This window comes from Ambystoma mexicanum, chromosome 5p (genome assembly GCF_040938575.1).
Source record: "Ambystoma mexicanum isolate Mex_15411 chromosome 5p, UKY_AmexF1_1, whole genome shotgun sequence".
NCBI classification, from domain to species: Eukaryota; Metazoa; Chordata; class Amphibia; order Caudata; family Ambystomatidae; genus Ambystoma; species Ambystoma mexicanum.
Genome location: NC_090930.1, coordinates 414,054,801 through 414,067,730, shown reverse-complemented (window position 1 = coordinate 414,067,730; position 12,930 = coordinate 414,054,801). Strand labels below are relative to the sequence as shown.

At 40.4% G+C, this 12,930-nt stretch overlaps 1 protein-coding gene across 1 annotated transcript in view; it reads left to right on the top strand.

The window, feature by feature from the left end:
• ADGRG4 (adhesion G protein-coupled receptor G4) overlaps positions 1-12,714 on the top strand; it is a 1,571,349-nt gene extending 1,558,635 nt beyond the window's left edge. The window contains exon 25 of the mRNA XM_069612803.1: positions 12,320-12,714. Within this exon, the coding sequence (XP_069468904.1) occupies positions 12,320-12,450 (131 nt within the window). The 3' untranslated portion in view covers positions 12,451-12,714. The remainder of the gene's footprint in view (positions 1-12,319) is intronic.
• Positions 12,715-12,930: the final 216 nt, after the last annotated feature.

Sequence of the window (12,930 nt, the reverse complement as noted above, 5' to 3'; positions counted from 1 at the left end):
CCTTTAGCAAAACAGGGGCCCACCAGTCTGTTAAATGCACTCTCAGGGTACATATCATCCGAACCCGGGGCCTTCACCAGTTTAGTATTGCCAATTGTTTTCTTAATCTTGGCTTTGTAAAAGACTGTATCGCTTTTTAACGGCCACGTATCTTGCTGAGCAGTCACCAGAATGTCATTTGAGAATAAATTGTGATATAAGTGCCTGAGAAGGACAATCAGATTGCATCAATCAATATCAGTCATTACTCGGCTGACAAAGCCTCCGCTGCGCTGGTGCTTTATGCGCGTTCCTTGCTGACCATTCCCATCTGCGAATGGCCACCATGGAAAGGGCGAAGGGACTACGTGTAGTGTCCATGGAGCCATCTTCTTTGTTTTCTTTTTTCTTTTTACTCTTATGAATGGCTGCCATGAAAAGGGAGAAGCCTTTTTTTCTAATTTTTTTAAGTTGCTACACGCTGGAGCTTGTGACAACCAGAAAAAGAAGCTATTAGTACCCTGGTCTAACGGGCCGGTGTACTAATAGCAGTAAGCCCTAACCAGGGGAGCATTATCGTGTCAGGCTTGTAACTATGGGCCTGTGCATTAACTGATGCAGTAATGCCCTCCCCCCCCTCGGCTTGGGGCTTATTGCTTAAGCAGATCATCCACTTATTCGGGCGAATTGTATTGAAGTGCATCTTGCCCACCTCATCGCAGCCCTTTGCTACTAGTTTCAGAAACAATTTTATATTTTTTGTGGTCACTGTGTCCTCCAGTAGATCCCATTGTTTCTCCATAAACTGTCTTTTTTGCAATTACTTGTACTTAATTTTGGCTGTGTGTTTCTAGCCTGCATTATACCCGGTACTTTTTACTAGCATATTTGGTTCCCTTTTTTACTTCCACATTGCTTGTCAAACCATGGTGCATCCTGCATGTCTTGGAGCGGGGGCGATGCACTAAGTCTTCATACCTCATAATGTCTCAAAAACTTTTTTTTGCAAATCTTCAAAGCCACTGATACATTCCAGATTACCGGTGTAATTGTCAGTCTCCACGCTCCTTGTATTATACTGGTTGCTCTTGTTAATTCCATAATTTCTTCTCTACTTGGTTTGTGCCTATACCGCCACCTCGGCTGAGCTTGACATTAAAGTCCCCCATTATAATTAAACCGGTCGGGGACTCCTTCTGATGGCGGGCACCCAAAATATCTTTTAGCCCTCGAATGAATGTGCCTCCCGCATTAGAAGGATTATAGATATTCGTAATCAACAGTTTCCTGAGTCTTCATCGTGCAATAGCAATGCTAGCAGGTCCCTAGTACAACAGGGGATTCTTTACACCTTAACGGGAATGAGTTTGTTTACCAAGGTTGTCACCCCACTCTTACTGTGCCCCCTCTTACTTTCAGCTGCAGTTGTTGAAAACGTGAGGTAACCTTGTACAATAAAGTCATCTTTGAGCCATGCTTCCTGCAAATTATTAATATCAAACTCTCTCTCAAATACCTCAGCTAGTCTTTACCCCAGATCTTAGTTTTAATTTCTGCCACATTCCACGAGACAATGTTCAAATGGGTTGGTATTCTGATTGATTCCTGACTGATTGATTCCCTGAATGATTGATTCCCTTGCATTTTGACTAAATGTGTTGCGGTTTTTGGAAATGCATGTTTTGATACACCTTCTCCTGGGCCTGTCTAGAGCGCTTTATCTTAACACTGGGGTGGTCGCCACAATCTTTCATAAATTCTGTATTTGAGAGGGTGTTTAGATTTGAAGTTCCTTCCTCAGGGCTGTTCTGACATTCTGTTGGGATTGGGTTTTTCGAACCAGTCATCATGCAGATGGCAATTCTTTGATTTAACATCCAGATATACCATGATCCTCTTCTTCTCCAGTTCTTCCCTACATTGGATTAGATATGTGCGCAGATGCGGTTTGTTATATTTTTAAAGGACACGTCAGTAACTCCCAATACGTCCTTTATTGCGGCAGCGTATTTTGGAACAAGTCCTTATTCCCATGTGTTCTTCCTTTGAACGTGCAGATTAGGTTTAATTTCCTCCATTCAATTAGAGGATCACCCTGAACTGGGTTGATTTGTACAGAATTCATACCAGGTTGGGTCTGTATTCGATCAACCTTAGGACCGGCCTTCCACTGGCAAGTCTCGCACTGCCTCACTGGTAAGGATTTAGCATGTTCAGCCACCTCTACCACAGGCCTGTCTGTGTGGCAGAACTGTAACACTGTGGTTGCAATCACTTATTGTTTGCTGATTGTATTATGGTTAGGCTCATGGGAAGTACCACAGACTGCAGCTTTTCTTTCTGCTGTTACCTTCTCTGTGACTGGCCATTTTGTTTTGTTTCCATAGGTCGGTTTTCCTGACAAAATAGCACACTTAATTCTATTAAGGTGAAGTTTATGGATCTACGCCTCGTCAATGGGTGCTTTAGTAGAAGCTAGCAAAATTGTTAAATGTTCAAACGTACCTATTGACTTAATAAGGCAGGTTTTAAGTCCCTCTTTCTCCTCCTTCAGTTCAAGCACCATTTTCTTAATTTCCTTCATCATCCCCTCCATATATGTTAGCCTTTTGTCAACCTTCATATTCTGGTTATAAGTGTAAATTCCGATAGCAGTCTGTTTACACATCGTCCCCACTATTTTCACACCTCCCATAATACCTTCACACTCTCCTGACAGGCCACTTTCCGTCAGTTTCTCCTGGTCATGGAGCAATTCTACCTCCGTTCTGTGGAGAGAATCTAGTGGGGTATTAACCACAGGGTCAGTTATAATACTTGGTATTGTAGGAATGGTTGCGTACCTATCCTTCTCCGGCATCAGGTGTGCTGTGTTAACAGGACACAATAGATCCTGAGCAGTCTCCTCGATTAGATGGTTTGTGTGGTTCCTCTTGTGATGACCATTTTCAACTTGCTCCTCTTCATCTCCTTTAACAACCATTTCTACCACCTCGGCTGGACACCGATATTGGCTTTGCTGCCCCACACAGTTATGCTCATATAGACAGTCTATTGAGCACTTCAAAGCCTCCAGAATTGGTTTATCTGTTGGGCCGGACTTCCATGGTGACACATGAGTCCTACTCGTTAGGGTGGCTTAAAGTTGGTTTTGGCATTGCGTGGCTGGATAATGCGTAACTGACCTTACTTTGGCTTCCTTATCCTCCGCTAAAATGGGCATACTTTCTTCTATGGTTATAGGGGTTGTGGGATCATATTCCTCATCACATCTATCTATTGCTGGAAGTATTTCCATCAGCATCTCCTCCTTCCTCCAGTATCCTGCATGACGCACTCCCTGCCATGCAATCTTTCCTATGGATAGAAAGGAGTGTGTGTCCCGATAAGTGAGAGTAATGCAACATTTGACAGAGTTTCAGAGCCCCTCTCCTTCCTCTACACACTTAGCTCTCTTTAGAGTGAGCAATATTTTTGATGCTAATAAGCTAGTACAATCAACGGCGAAGGCTGCACAAAAAGATAGCGGTACTGCCATCATGGGGCTACATGTAGACACTATCAAAGTCACCACCCCCCCACCAACTGCCTCAGATACCCTGACTGTGGAAGGTAGTGTATTTGGATATGATTAAGTGCTTCGCCCTTGAAAAGCACAGATATGAAGATTTTAGATGAGCAATGTGTAAATATATGAAAACTATGTGTTGCAGCAGGCAGCGCCTCCCAGAATGGTCTGCCATGATTCACTGGGTCACCGTGCTGCCTCATCTGTTGCTATGTACAGTGCCCTGGCCGCCTCCTCTCCTTATATCACCTTCAATCTCAGTCGCAATTCCTATCAGCGAGCATCAGTGTATCTGCCAGTGGTACTGCACTGCTGGAACGGCGGCTTGCTGCGTCTGCAACTGTAATCCAGCAGACTAGATGGAACGAAGAACTAGAAGACTAGAGGAAAGGACACAAACACGTCGGTAGCCTGTCAAGCTGCACTGTGAAAACAGCCACTTTTGATGAGATTGAGGACAAAGGAAGAGGCGCTATAATGCTATATGAATAAATAGAAACTGTAGGAGAAAACAATGTTTAATTATCAGATGGCTAGTTTCCCTGGGAGAGTACAGAGCTTATCCACCAAAAGGTTTCTGTTGGACTAACCAAGATTTAACTGTAGAATTTAGTGTAGTTTCATTATTTTAGTCTTGGCGCCCATAATAGAACTAACTTTTAACAAGAGTTTGAATACATTAGTCTGAACTAAGAAGTTCAGCCTTTATTCCATTTTCTATCATTCTTATTGAAGTAATATTATCGTCCATTTGTTGTAATAAAGTCAATGTACAGAAAACACACAAACGTTGTTGAAAAGGGGTGCAGTTAAACAACTGGACTGCTTGGGTATGGTGTGCTGTTTGTTTTTCTGTTTGCCCTGCAGTGCTGCTATTAAAAATGTGCTAAACTAACCTCATCTGAGATTCAATTCCCCCATATGTTTTCTGCAACAAGTGCTTACTTAAGATTCAGAGCTGTACCTTGACTTCATCCATCTTAAGCTCTCTCCCAAAGTAGAATGACTGGTGTGTCACTGATCGTAGTGACCTTTTCTTGGCCAGCGTAACATAATAAACATGCATAAGTCACCTACACTAGCACTTAGCCTGAGGTTCTCCTCTTTGGCTTCCCTCAGCACTTCCCGCCCGGGCCCTCCTCCAGCACTTGTCCACTTCTCTGCTCCCCCCTTCTTTCCATTCCTACCCCCTGCACTTCTCCTCAATGCACTTGCACGTCTGTATACCACAAGGCCTAGTAGGACCATGACCATATATGTACTGTTTTTTGTTGCCATTGTTACTATTTCCTGTGTTCCCTTCCCATTTAGCCGGGTGGTGCTTTGAAACACAATTCTGTTGTATGAAGCACATTATAAATGCTCAATAAAATTAAAATAAAATGCCTTGCAGAAAGCTTTTGCCAATGTCTCTTAGGTCACGTCCTATTTTTGTTCATTTGTGTGATGGAGAGGAGGGGCAGAACACAACTTGTGTTTCCGCCACCTCCCTTCCTCTACGCCATACAAATGTCCCTGCATTTGCACCGAAACGCATTTTCATCTGGCACAAATGCTGGGGATTCCCATGGAGCCCGCAGACTTTATGCACAAGCTTAATTCTGGCAGACTGCATACAGATCAATAGAAGACATTAATAGAGAAAGAAATCTGGGATAATATTTATCAGGCAAGTGTAGAGAAAAACCCCAAAAAATAATGGAGGATTTCACTGGTGTGGAGGTTTTGAGAGGAATTCAGAATATGAAATCGGGGACGGAGTCCAAGCCTCAATAAAATCCCCTTAGACCACTACAAAAGTGAACCAAGTGTATGGGATTCACAGTAATTTTAAAGGATCAACGTAGGTGGCAACTTCCTGGCATAGGGCTGAAATTATTCCAAATACAAGAATGGTCACAAAGCAGACCCCAGTAACTAACGGAGATAAGGTGTGCACCAAATTGTTTTTGGCCAGAATAAATGTCTTGATGGAAGAGCATAACATCCTTACTAATATGCAGGACAGCTTTTATGCTGTAATTGAATAATGTGATCGCCCCTAAATCTGGCTAATTAAGTCCACCTTACATCTTGCAAAGGGAACATTATGTTTAGCCTTCATTGACTACAAAAAAAGATTTAATGGCATGTCCAGAACGAATTTATGGATGAAATGGACCTCATTAAAAATGGGCTCAGAAATTGTGTCTGACCTGGATGCCCTTTACTGAGAAAATGTAGGTGGTGTCCACTGTGGGGTACAGGGGCAGGTAACCCAACCTTTCCTCATTGCAAGAGTTGTCCATAAAGAAATACATTATTTAATCTATATAGTATGCCTTTCTAAAGGCATTTCAGAAAATGTATTTTCTTAACCTTCGATCGCTTGCATGAAAAAATCTGAAAATATTAAGTAAAATTTAGAGGCAGCCGTCTGTGCATGGAAAATGTCAGATTTCTACTGAGCCGTTAGGTCCTTTTTAAATCTCATTTAAAAAGGACCTAACGGTTCAGTAAAATCTGACATTTTCCATGCACAGATGGCTGCCTCTATATTTTACTTGAATATTTTCCAGATGCTTCAAGATTATGCTGTGAGACGTCCATTGATGTCCGTTGTACTCCCTGTTTTAGACAATTGACAATAAAACAGCTTTTGTTTGCCAACTTCCTGAGTCAGTCTGATTATTGGTGTGAGAGTTATTCTGCACCCCCATCCATGTAATGATGCGCTGAAAATATTAAGTAAAATTTAGAGGCAGCCATCTGTGCATGGAAAATGCCAGATTTCTACTGAACCGTTAGGTCCTTTTTAAATCTCATTTATTGAGCCAAAATGACTTCACAGCACTTCAATTACTTCTTTTTCAAAAACGAAAACTTCCAAAAGTAAAACAGTTCATATACCAATGCCAACTCCTATAACATACGCAAAAAACAACTTAAAACATCTTCACTTTAAAGTAGTAGTATGTTAACAAGTAAGACTAGCATGTCCCATAAAACAAAAAAAAGATAATGTACCTATTACTACTACTCCTTTAACTTATTCATCGGAAAGTTCAACGACTGAATAAATATCACAACCAAATGTCCGTACTCTGACAGTGCTAGAAGTATTTCAAGTGCTGTAACTACCTCTGGAACTATTCCATTTGGCAAATTAAGATCTTGGATTTGGGACTACCTTGAAACTCCTAAACCAGATGATATGAGAAATGTAATACAAGTAATTTGCACCATCTGCAAATCAAAATAAAAAAGGGTAACCATAAAAAATCATTTTGGAAATTCAGCAATGTTAGCATATATGCAAAATAAATATGAGCAGATACATTTTAAAGATGTTTACAAAATGAAACAACTGAGCAAACTTCAATAAACAAAACTGTTCCACTGTCGTCAGTACAACCAAAAAAACAGATACTCAAAGAAAACATATAGAAACTGGAGCGGTAGAAAAAGGAAAAATATCTCTAACTTTTAAAGTTTCTAAAACATATCACGTTGGTGATTCTGTGTACTTCCAAATTTATCAAGTACTGATCCATGGTATGCGTATTTCTTTTTAGGCTGCCCAAAAGGTGGAACAATAATAAAAGAAACAAATGCTGCTACATGTCAGCAAAAAGTAAATCATCATCAATTAAGATATTATTATTTGCAAATTAAAATTTGCATTTTTGTGTGCATTTATAAGTGTGGGCCATTGCTATTTAATAATAATCAATGTATTACCATACCATATCAGTACATTAACAATAAAAAATGTATTACAATAACATATGTCTATATTCACCAACTAAAATAAAAATCTATTTTAAAAAAATTATAAATCTCACCACAAAAAACAACATATACATTTTCTACCATTAAAAAAATCCATCCATTAAGATTACAAATGCATACAATACATTGTATAATCTTACATTTTCTTCATGCTGTACAAAATATACTAACATTAAAACGAGTTTGTATTGCTCAAAACGTTTAAAGCTATACAAATCAACAAAAAAATAAAAGTTGTTACTTTAATATTAATAACATATAAGTCTACTTTTACATACGATTTTTGTAATGATACCCAGAAAATATTCAACAAGTGAATACAAGTATTCATATTATAACTTGGAGAAACTGTAATTGGTATTTTTCAAAATGCTATTATCCATAAACAAAAATGCAATTGTAATTTTTAGAACTTCAAATTTGATGTTTTTCATTTGGACTCTTTCAAATGTTCTTATTAAAATTGGAGGTAAGGCACGGCTTTAATAGGGTGATGTGGAAGCTGTCACAAAAATTATATTTACATTTTCACAGATATGAATAATTTAAATTTTACACAACTATTTCAAAAACAGAATTGCAACACATATTTATATATTTCAATGAAATGCATTATAACACATACTCATTTTCAAAATAAAATAGTACTTTAAAACATTTTAGATACAACTTCACAATACATATTATTTTAACATTAATAACATGTAAGTGTACTTTTACATACTTCCTCAGTTTCTAGTGATTTTCATAATGATAAATGATACCCAGAACGAATTTAAGAAGTTAATAAAAGTATTCATATTATAACTTGCAGTACCTTTAATTGGTGTTTTTCAAAAAGATATTATACATCAATAAAATCTGATTGGAATTTTTCAAATTTAAAATGTGTTATTTTCAATTAGACTATTTTTCAAAGGTTCTTATTAACACTGGAGGTAAGGCACAGCTTTCACACCAGTGCACTGGAATCAATATAATTTCTAATTTAAATAAGGCAGATGCACCTTCAGTTATAAGCAATTTAATGTGAGTATACATGGAATGCCTGTCACAAATGACATCATATGTGTGTCTAACATATTCAGTTAAATGCTTAGATATGTGCAGGGTCTCAGGAAGATTACAGCAAGAAATGCATATACATCAGAATAAGGCTTTTCATGTCAAAGGCGCCATGCAGTACCAGGTCAGCCTGTCTCCTCTTTTCACAGAGGTTGGTAACATAAACAACTCCTGCGTGCCTTTCCTAGAGAAGATGTGCCAGTTCTGCTGCAAAGCAGTGTTGTTCCCAGGTACATCATCAGCACCCAAACACAAAGTAGCAGTAGGGGAATAATGATTTTGCGCCAGCCCAACCTCAGCGAGTCATTTGAGCACAGTTAGAAATATCATAACAATCCACAAGTACAGCTGCTCAATGCTAAAATGGGGATAATGCTGGCAGTAAACTATGCTTTTGTTGTAAACAAAGGTTTCACAGAAGTGATGGAAAGGGCTGATGTCTGCAGGCAAATTCCCAGTCTGCCTTGCCATTCACACAATGCTGTACTTGCCTTGTATGATGCAGATTGTCTTGCAATGGGAAAGGTATTAGACAGATCAGAAGGTGGGAAAGTCCACTTCACTACAGATAAGTGGGCAAGCAGGAGAAACACTGATTACATAACTGTAATAATTCATTGGGCCCTCTTCCCCTCTAGTGAGAAGCAAAGAAAGTAATTGAAGCTGATGCATTCTATCCACCAGCAAGCCACCTTGTGTATGCAAGGTTTTAATGGTAGAAGGCACACAGGATCAGACATCTAGGATACAATGAAGCAATTAGAGGCAGAGTGGCTAAATCTCTGGCAACTGGAAGAGTATGTGGCAGCAGACAATGGTTTTAATGTCAATGCTGCACTAAGGCACAGGAACACAATCATGTGCCATGCTTTGCCATTGTTTTCCCTCTTGCGGTAAGACATTTTGTCAGCCTATTCTCCCATGTCCATGATATGCTTGCTGTGGCACATAAGATCTTCTCTGATTTCAGCCACTCGCACAGTGGCATGAATGCGTTGAGTGTTGTGCATGTGCAGCACAAACTCCCAGACCGCCAGCTAAAAATGTATGTTCCAACCTGCTGGAATTCAACATTGCATATGCTTGACTGGCTGTGTGAGCAAAACAATGCTATAAGTGACTGTAGCTACAGTCGCAGTCGAGCATTGGATGTGGCCTTCTTCACCCTGGCTGAGCGGCAGCTCATGCACAATGTCTGATGTTTTGTTATGGTCCTTGGAAAAAGCCAAACAGCATGTGAGCCAAAGCTCCGTCACTGAGTAAGCACTTGCATTGATCTACTTTCTCGAAAAGAACCTGTTCAAAAGAGCAATGGAGAAGTGGATGAATCAGACATTGTGCAGCTGGTGAAAGAGCTGCTAACAATGTTTCAGAATGACCCACATATTAAATGCATGGAAGAAAGCATTGAGTATCTTGTGATGTAATTCGTTGACCACCGTTTTAAGTTTGAAATGGCTACATTTCAGACTAGATGCAGTAGGATGACACATACAGAAGACAGTTAGAATGTGCAAGACTATACTCAAGAGTCATTTGCAAGATAATTTGCTTGAAGAGTAGATGTTTGATGAGCAGGCAGCAACAACATCAACTAAGCATCCATAACAGCATGTAAGAAGTCTGTCTTCATATGGTAGCATCCTCTCCATTGCAGCTGTTTCAGCCACAAAGGGCAGCCAAAATAGGACACACGACACTCATGAATATAACCCTGGGGGATTTTCTGCCAGATTCTCCATGTTTTAATGTATCTGGGACTTGGGGAGCAGCAGGCAGTAGTACTGGAACTTTGCTTGAACGCCTTTAGATTTCCTACAAATATCTGGCTTCTGAAGTAAGGGGAAAAAAGGTTTTTCCAACTTAAGTAACCTGCTATTAAATTCAAATCACAGTGCAAAATAAAATGATTCCCTAACAAATAAACTATCTGAGCTCCTAAAATCCAAAGTATTTAAGCAAAAATAAAGGTATAAAAAAAGTCTTCAAATCTCAATAGCACACACAGTCCTAAACAAAAATAAAATCCTGCTTAATCCCTCAAAAATCTCTCTCTTTCTCCAACTCTTGGTGTGGATGAGCGCTGCCTCATCTTCCTGCAGCCCAGGAAAACCCAAAAGAAAACAGAATGTTGCTGATTTTTTATATAGGCACCAGAACTTTTCAACTCATCTGAATTCACGTGAGAATACCTGAATCGGACATCACTATGATGCTCATGTCTGAATGCTTGTGCAATACCAGAATCCGCCTGTGGTCGCCCTGATCTCGTCTGAACTCGCGAAAAGATATGGCCATTGAAATTCTACGGCAGGCTCCTGCAAAATCAACCGATTTAGCAATTGAGCCAGGTGCGATTTGCAGGGGCTTTTTGGGGAGATTCGCCCAAGCAGGCATAGTTATACAATTTGCCACTAAGGGACCATAGTTGAAACTAAATTCTATAAAGACCTTATAAGGTTACCAAATGCAACTCCTAAGCATAACCTGAGATGGGAGGTAGGCATGTATTCAGCATTATAGCATTATGCCTGCTCCTTTTTTGGGCCAGGTTTATATATTTATTGTTTACTTATTTAAAAATTTAACTTTTATGCAGCACTGGTCCAACCCAGAGGATCTCAGAGCGCTTAATAAAGTTCAAAGTTTGGAGGCGAGAAATATTTCAGAACAGGTTAGGAAGATCAGGCTAGAAAAAGGATTACAGGGGAGGGGGTCTGGCGGGAGTAGGTGGGGCTAAAGGGTAAATGTTGTGGATTTTGTGGCAGTTAGTGATGGCAGCAGCAACACAGATGTTGGATGAACAAGTGTGACAGGACCTGGGTGCCCCATTGGATAAAGCCTCACTGTTTGACTTAGGTTTGCTGTCTCGGGCACTCTCAGGGTTTGGGAATAGGTTTCTGAGGATAATCAGAAGTACATTTCTGGCACTTGATGATTCAACTTTTCGGACTGATTCTAGCATACCAGTGTTTGCAAGACTGTGTGCTGCCTGCCTGCTCCACTTTCCTCCTCAGCTCCCCCAAATCCCTCTCTCAGCCAGAGGCTCATGCATCCGCACCATCAGTAAATCTTGATATGGCACCCCTCTTTGGCTCAGCGATTTAGACCTTGCCTTTCGCTTCTACCATGTTGCCAAGATATTGCTTCTTCAGGCTACAATTTAGAACCTTGCAAACTGCTTTTCTACAGCTTGCATAGTGTTTCCTCTGCCTCTCTGCCGCTTCAGTCACTCTGGATCCACTGATAGGTTGTTCCCCCTCCTCTCAGATGCGAATCACGTGTCTCTGGACAATTCAGGTTCCCCAGCTTCCCGCTCTTCTGTGATTCACTCTCCTTTTGAATTATCTGTGGCTCCGTGGGCAAGCCAGATGATCGTTGACAGTGAAAAAAGACTTCTAATTTCCACTTTGTATGTACTCCAATGGTGGCTCTTCTCCGCAGCTTCTCTACTTAGAGAGCTGCATTGCAAATGTGTGTGAAACTTTCTGGCTGCGGCTTCCAATGGAACTCATGCTGAGCGTGTGGATGCATGTGTTCCCCTTCTTCAAGGGTTGCATGCAGGTCCTGCAATGAGCGACTTGCACGTGCACCAATGGGCAGGATAGAGTGTTCCCAGACACACCGTGATTAAAGAGACAATTGAGATCACTGTTGATTTTACCAGATTTCCAACCACCAATGAATGTGCACCTACAGTCATGCCTGGTACAGCCGGCTTCACAACTATTGCTCAATGCTTTATGCAAGAGCTGCCTCTTGAGGTGCCACCCACTATCACTAGTATTTTCATTGCAGGGGAAAGGCATTATTTTTATTTACAGTAGTAAAAATGTGTGCACCTTTTATCACCTTTTATCGCAGCATTCCTATTAATGTTTCCCGCAGAAGAAATCTTCCTTGATTTTAATATATTTCATACCTTATTTTGGACAGGTGGAAAGTATGACAACCTGTGCTGCATGCCGACCATGAAATGTGTGACCATGATTTCCAGCGCCAAGAAAATGCAGCTGAAGCGGGAATTGGAAGTGGACCCTGCAAAGACACTTTGGTATTCTGCTTGATACCAACACGATTGCGTTCGGTTTCTTGGAAATTGTTAGACATTTTTGCTCTACTCCGTTCTTTTCCAGCTAAATGTGTTGTCATCTGTTCACGTGGTGACCGCGCATGAGAACGGACTCCAAAGTATTGCACATTTAAGTCGCATAAGGCTGGAGTTGTATGGAGGCAGGCGCAGGGAACACGGTGCACCTAAAAAAAAATATTATTTTTTTTATAAACACAATTGCAAGACAAAAAGCGAAATCAACAAACGGTTTATGATTAAAATGTGCTGCAACTTGTGTGCCTTTGCCTCTTATTCTTTCTGATTGCATCGTATCAGCATTATGGATGACTCTTCTAATGTCAAACAGCTGGCGCCTAAACGCCACTGCTGCCCCTGAAATGTCAATGTATTTAATATATCAGCTTACGTGGGGGGTCAAAATATTAATTTTCATTACCATTATTTTAACACTGTTCGTTTCACAAAGCCGGTT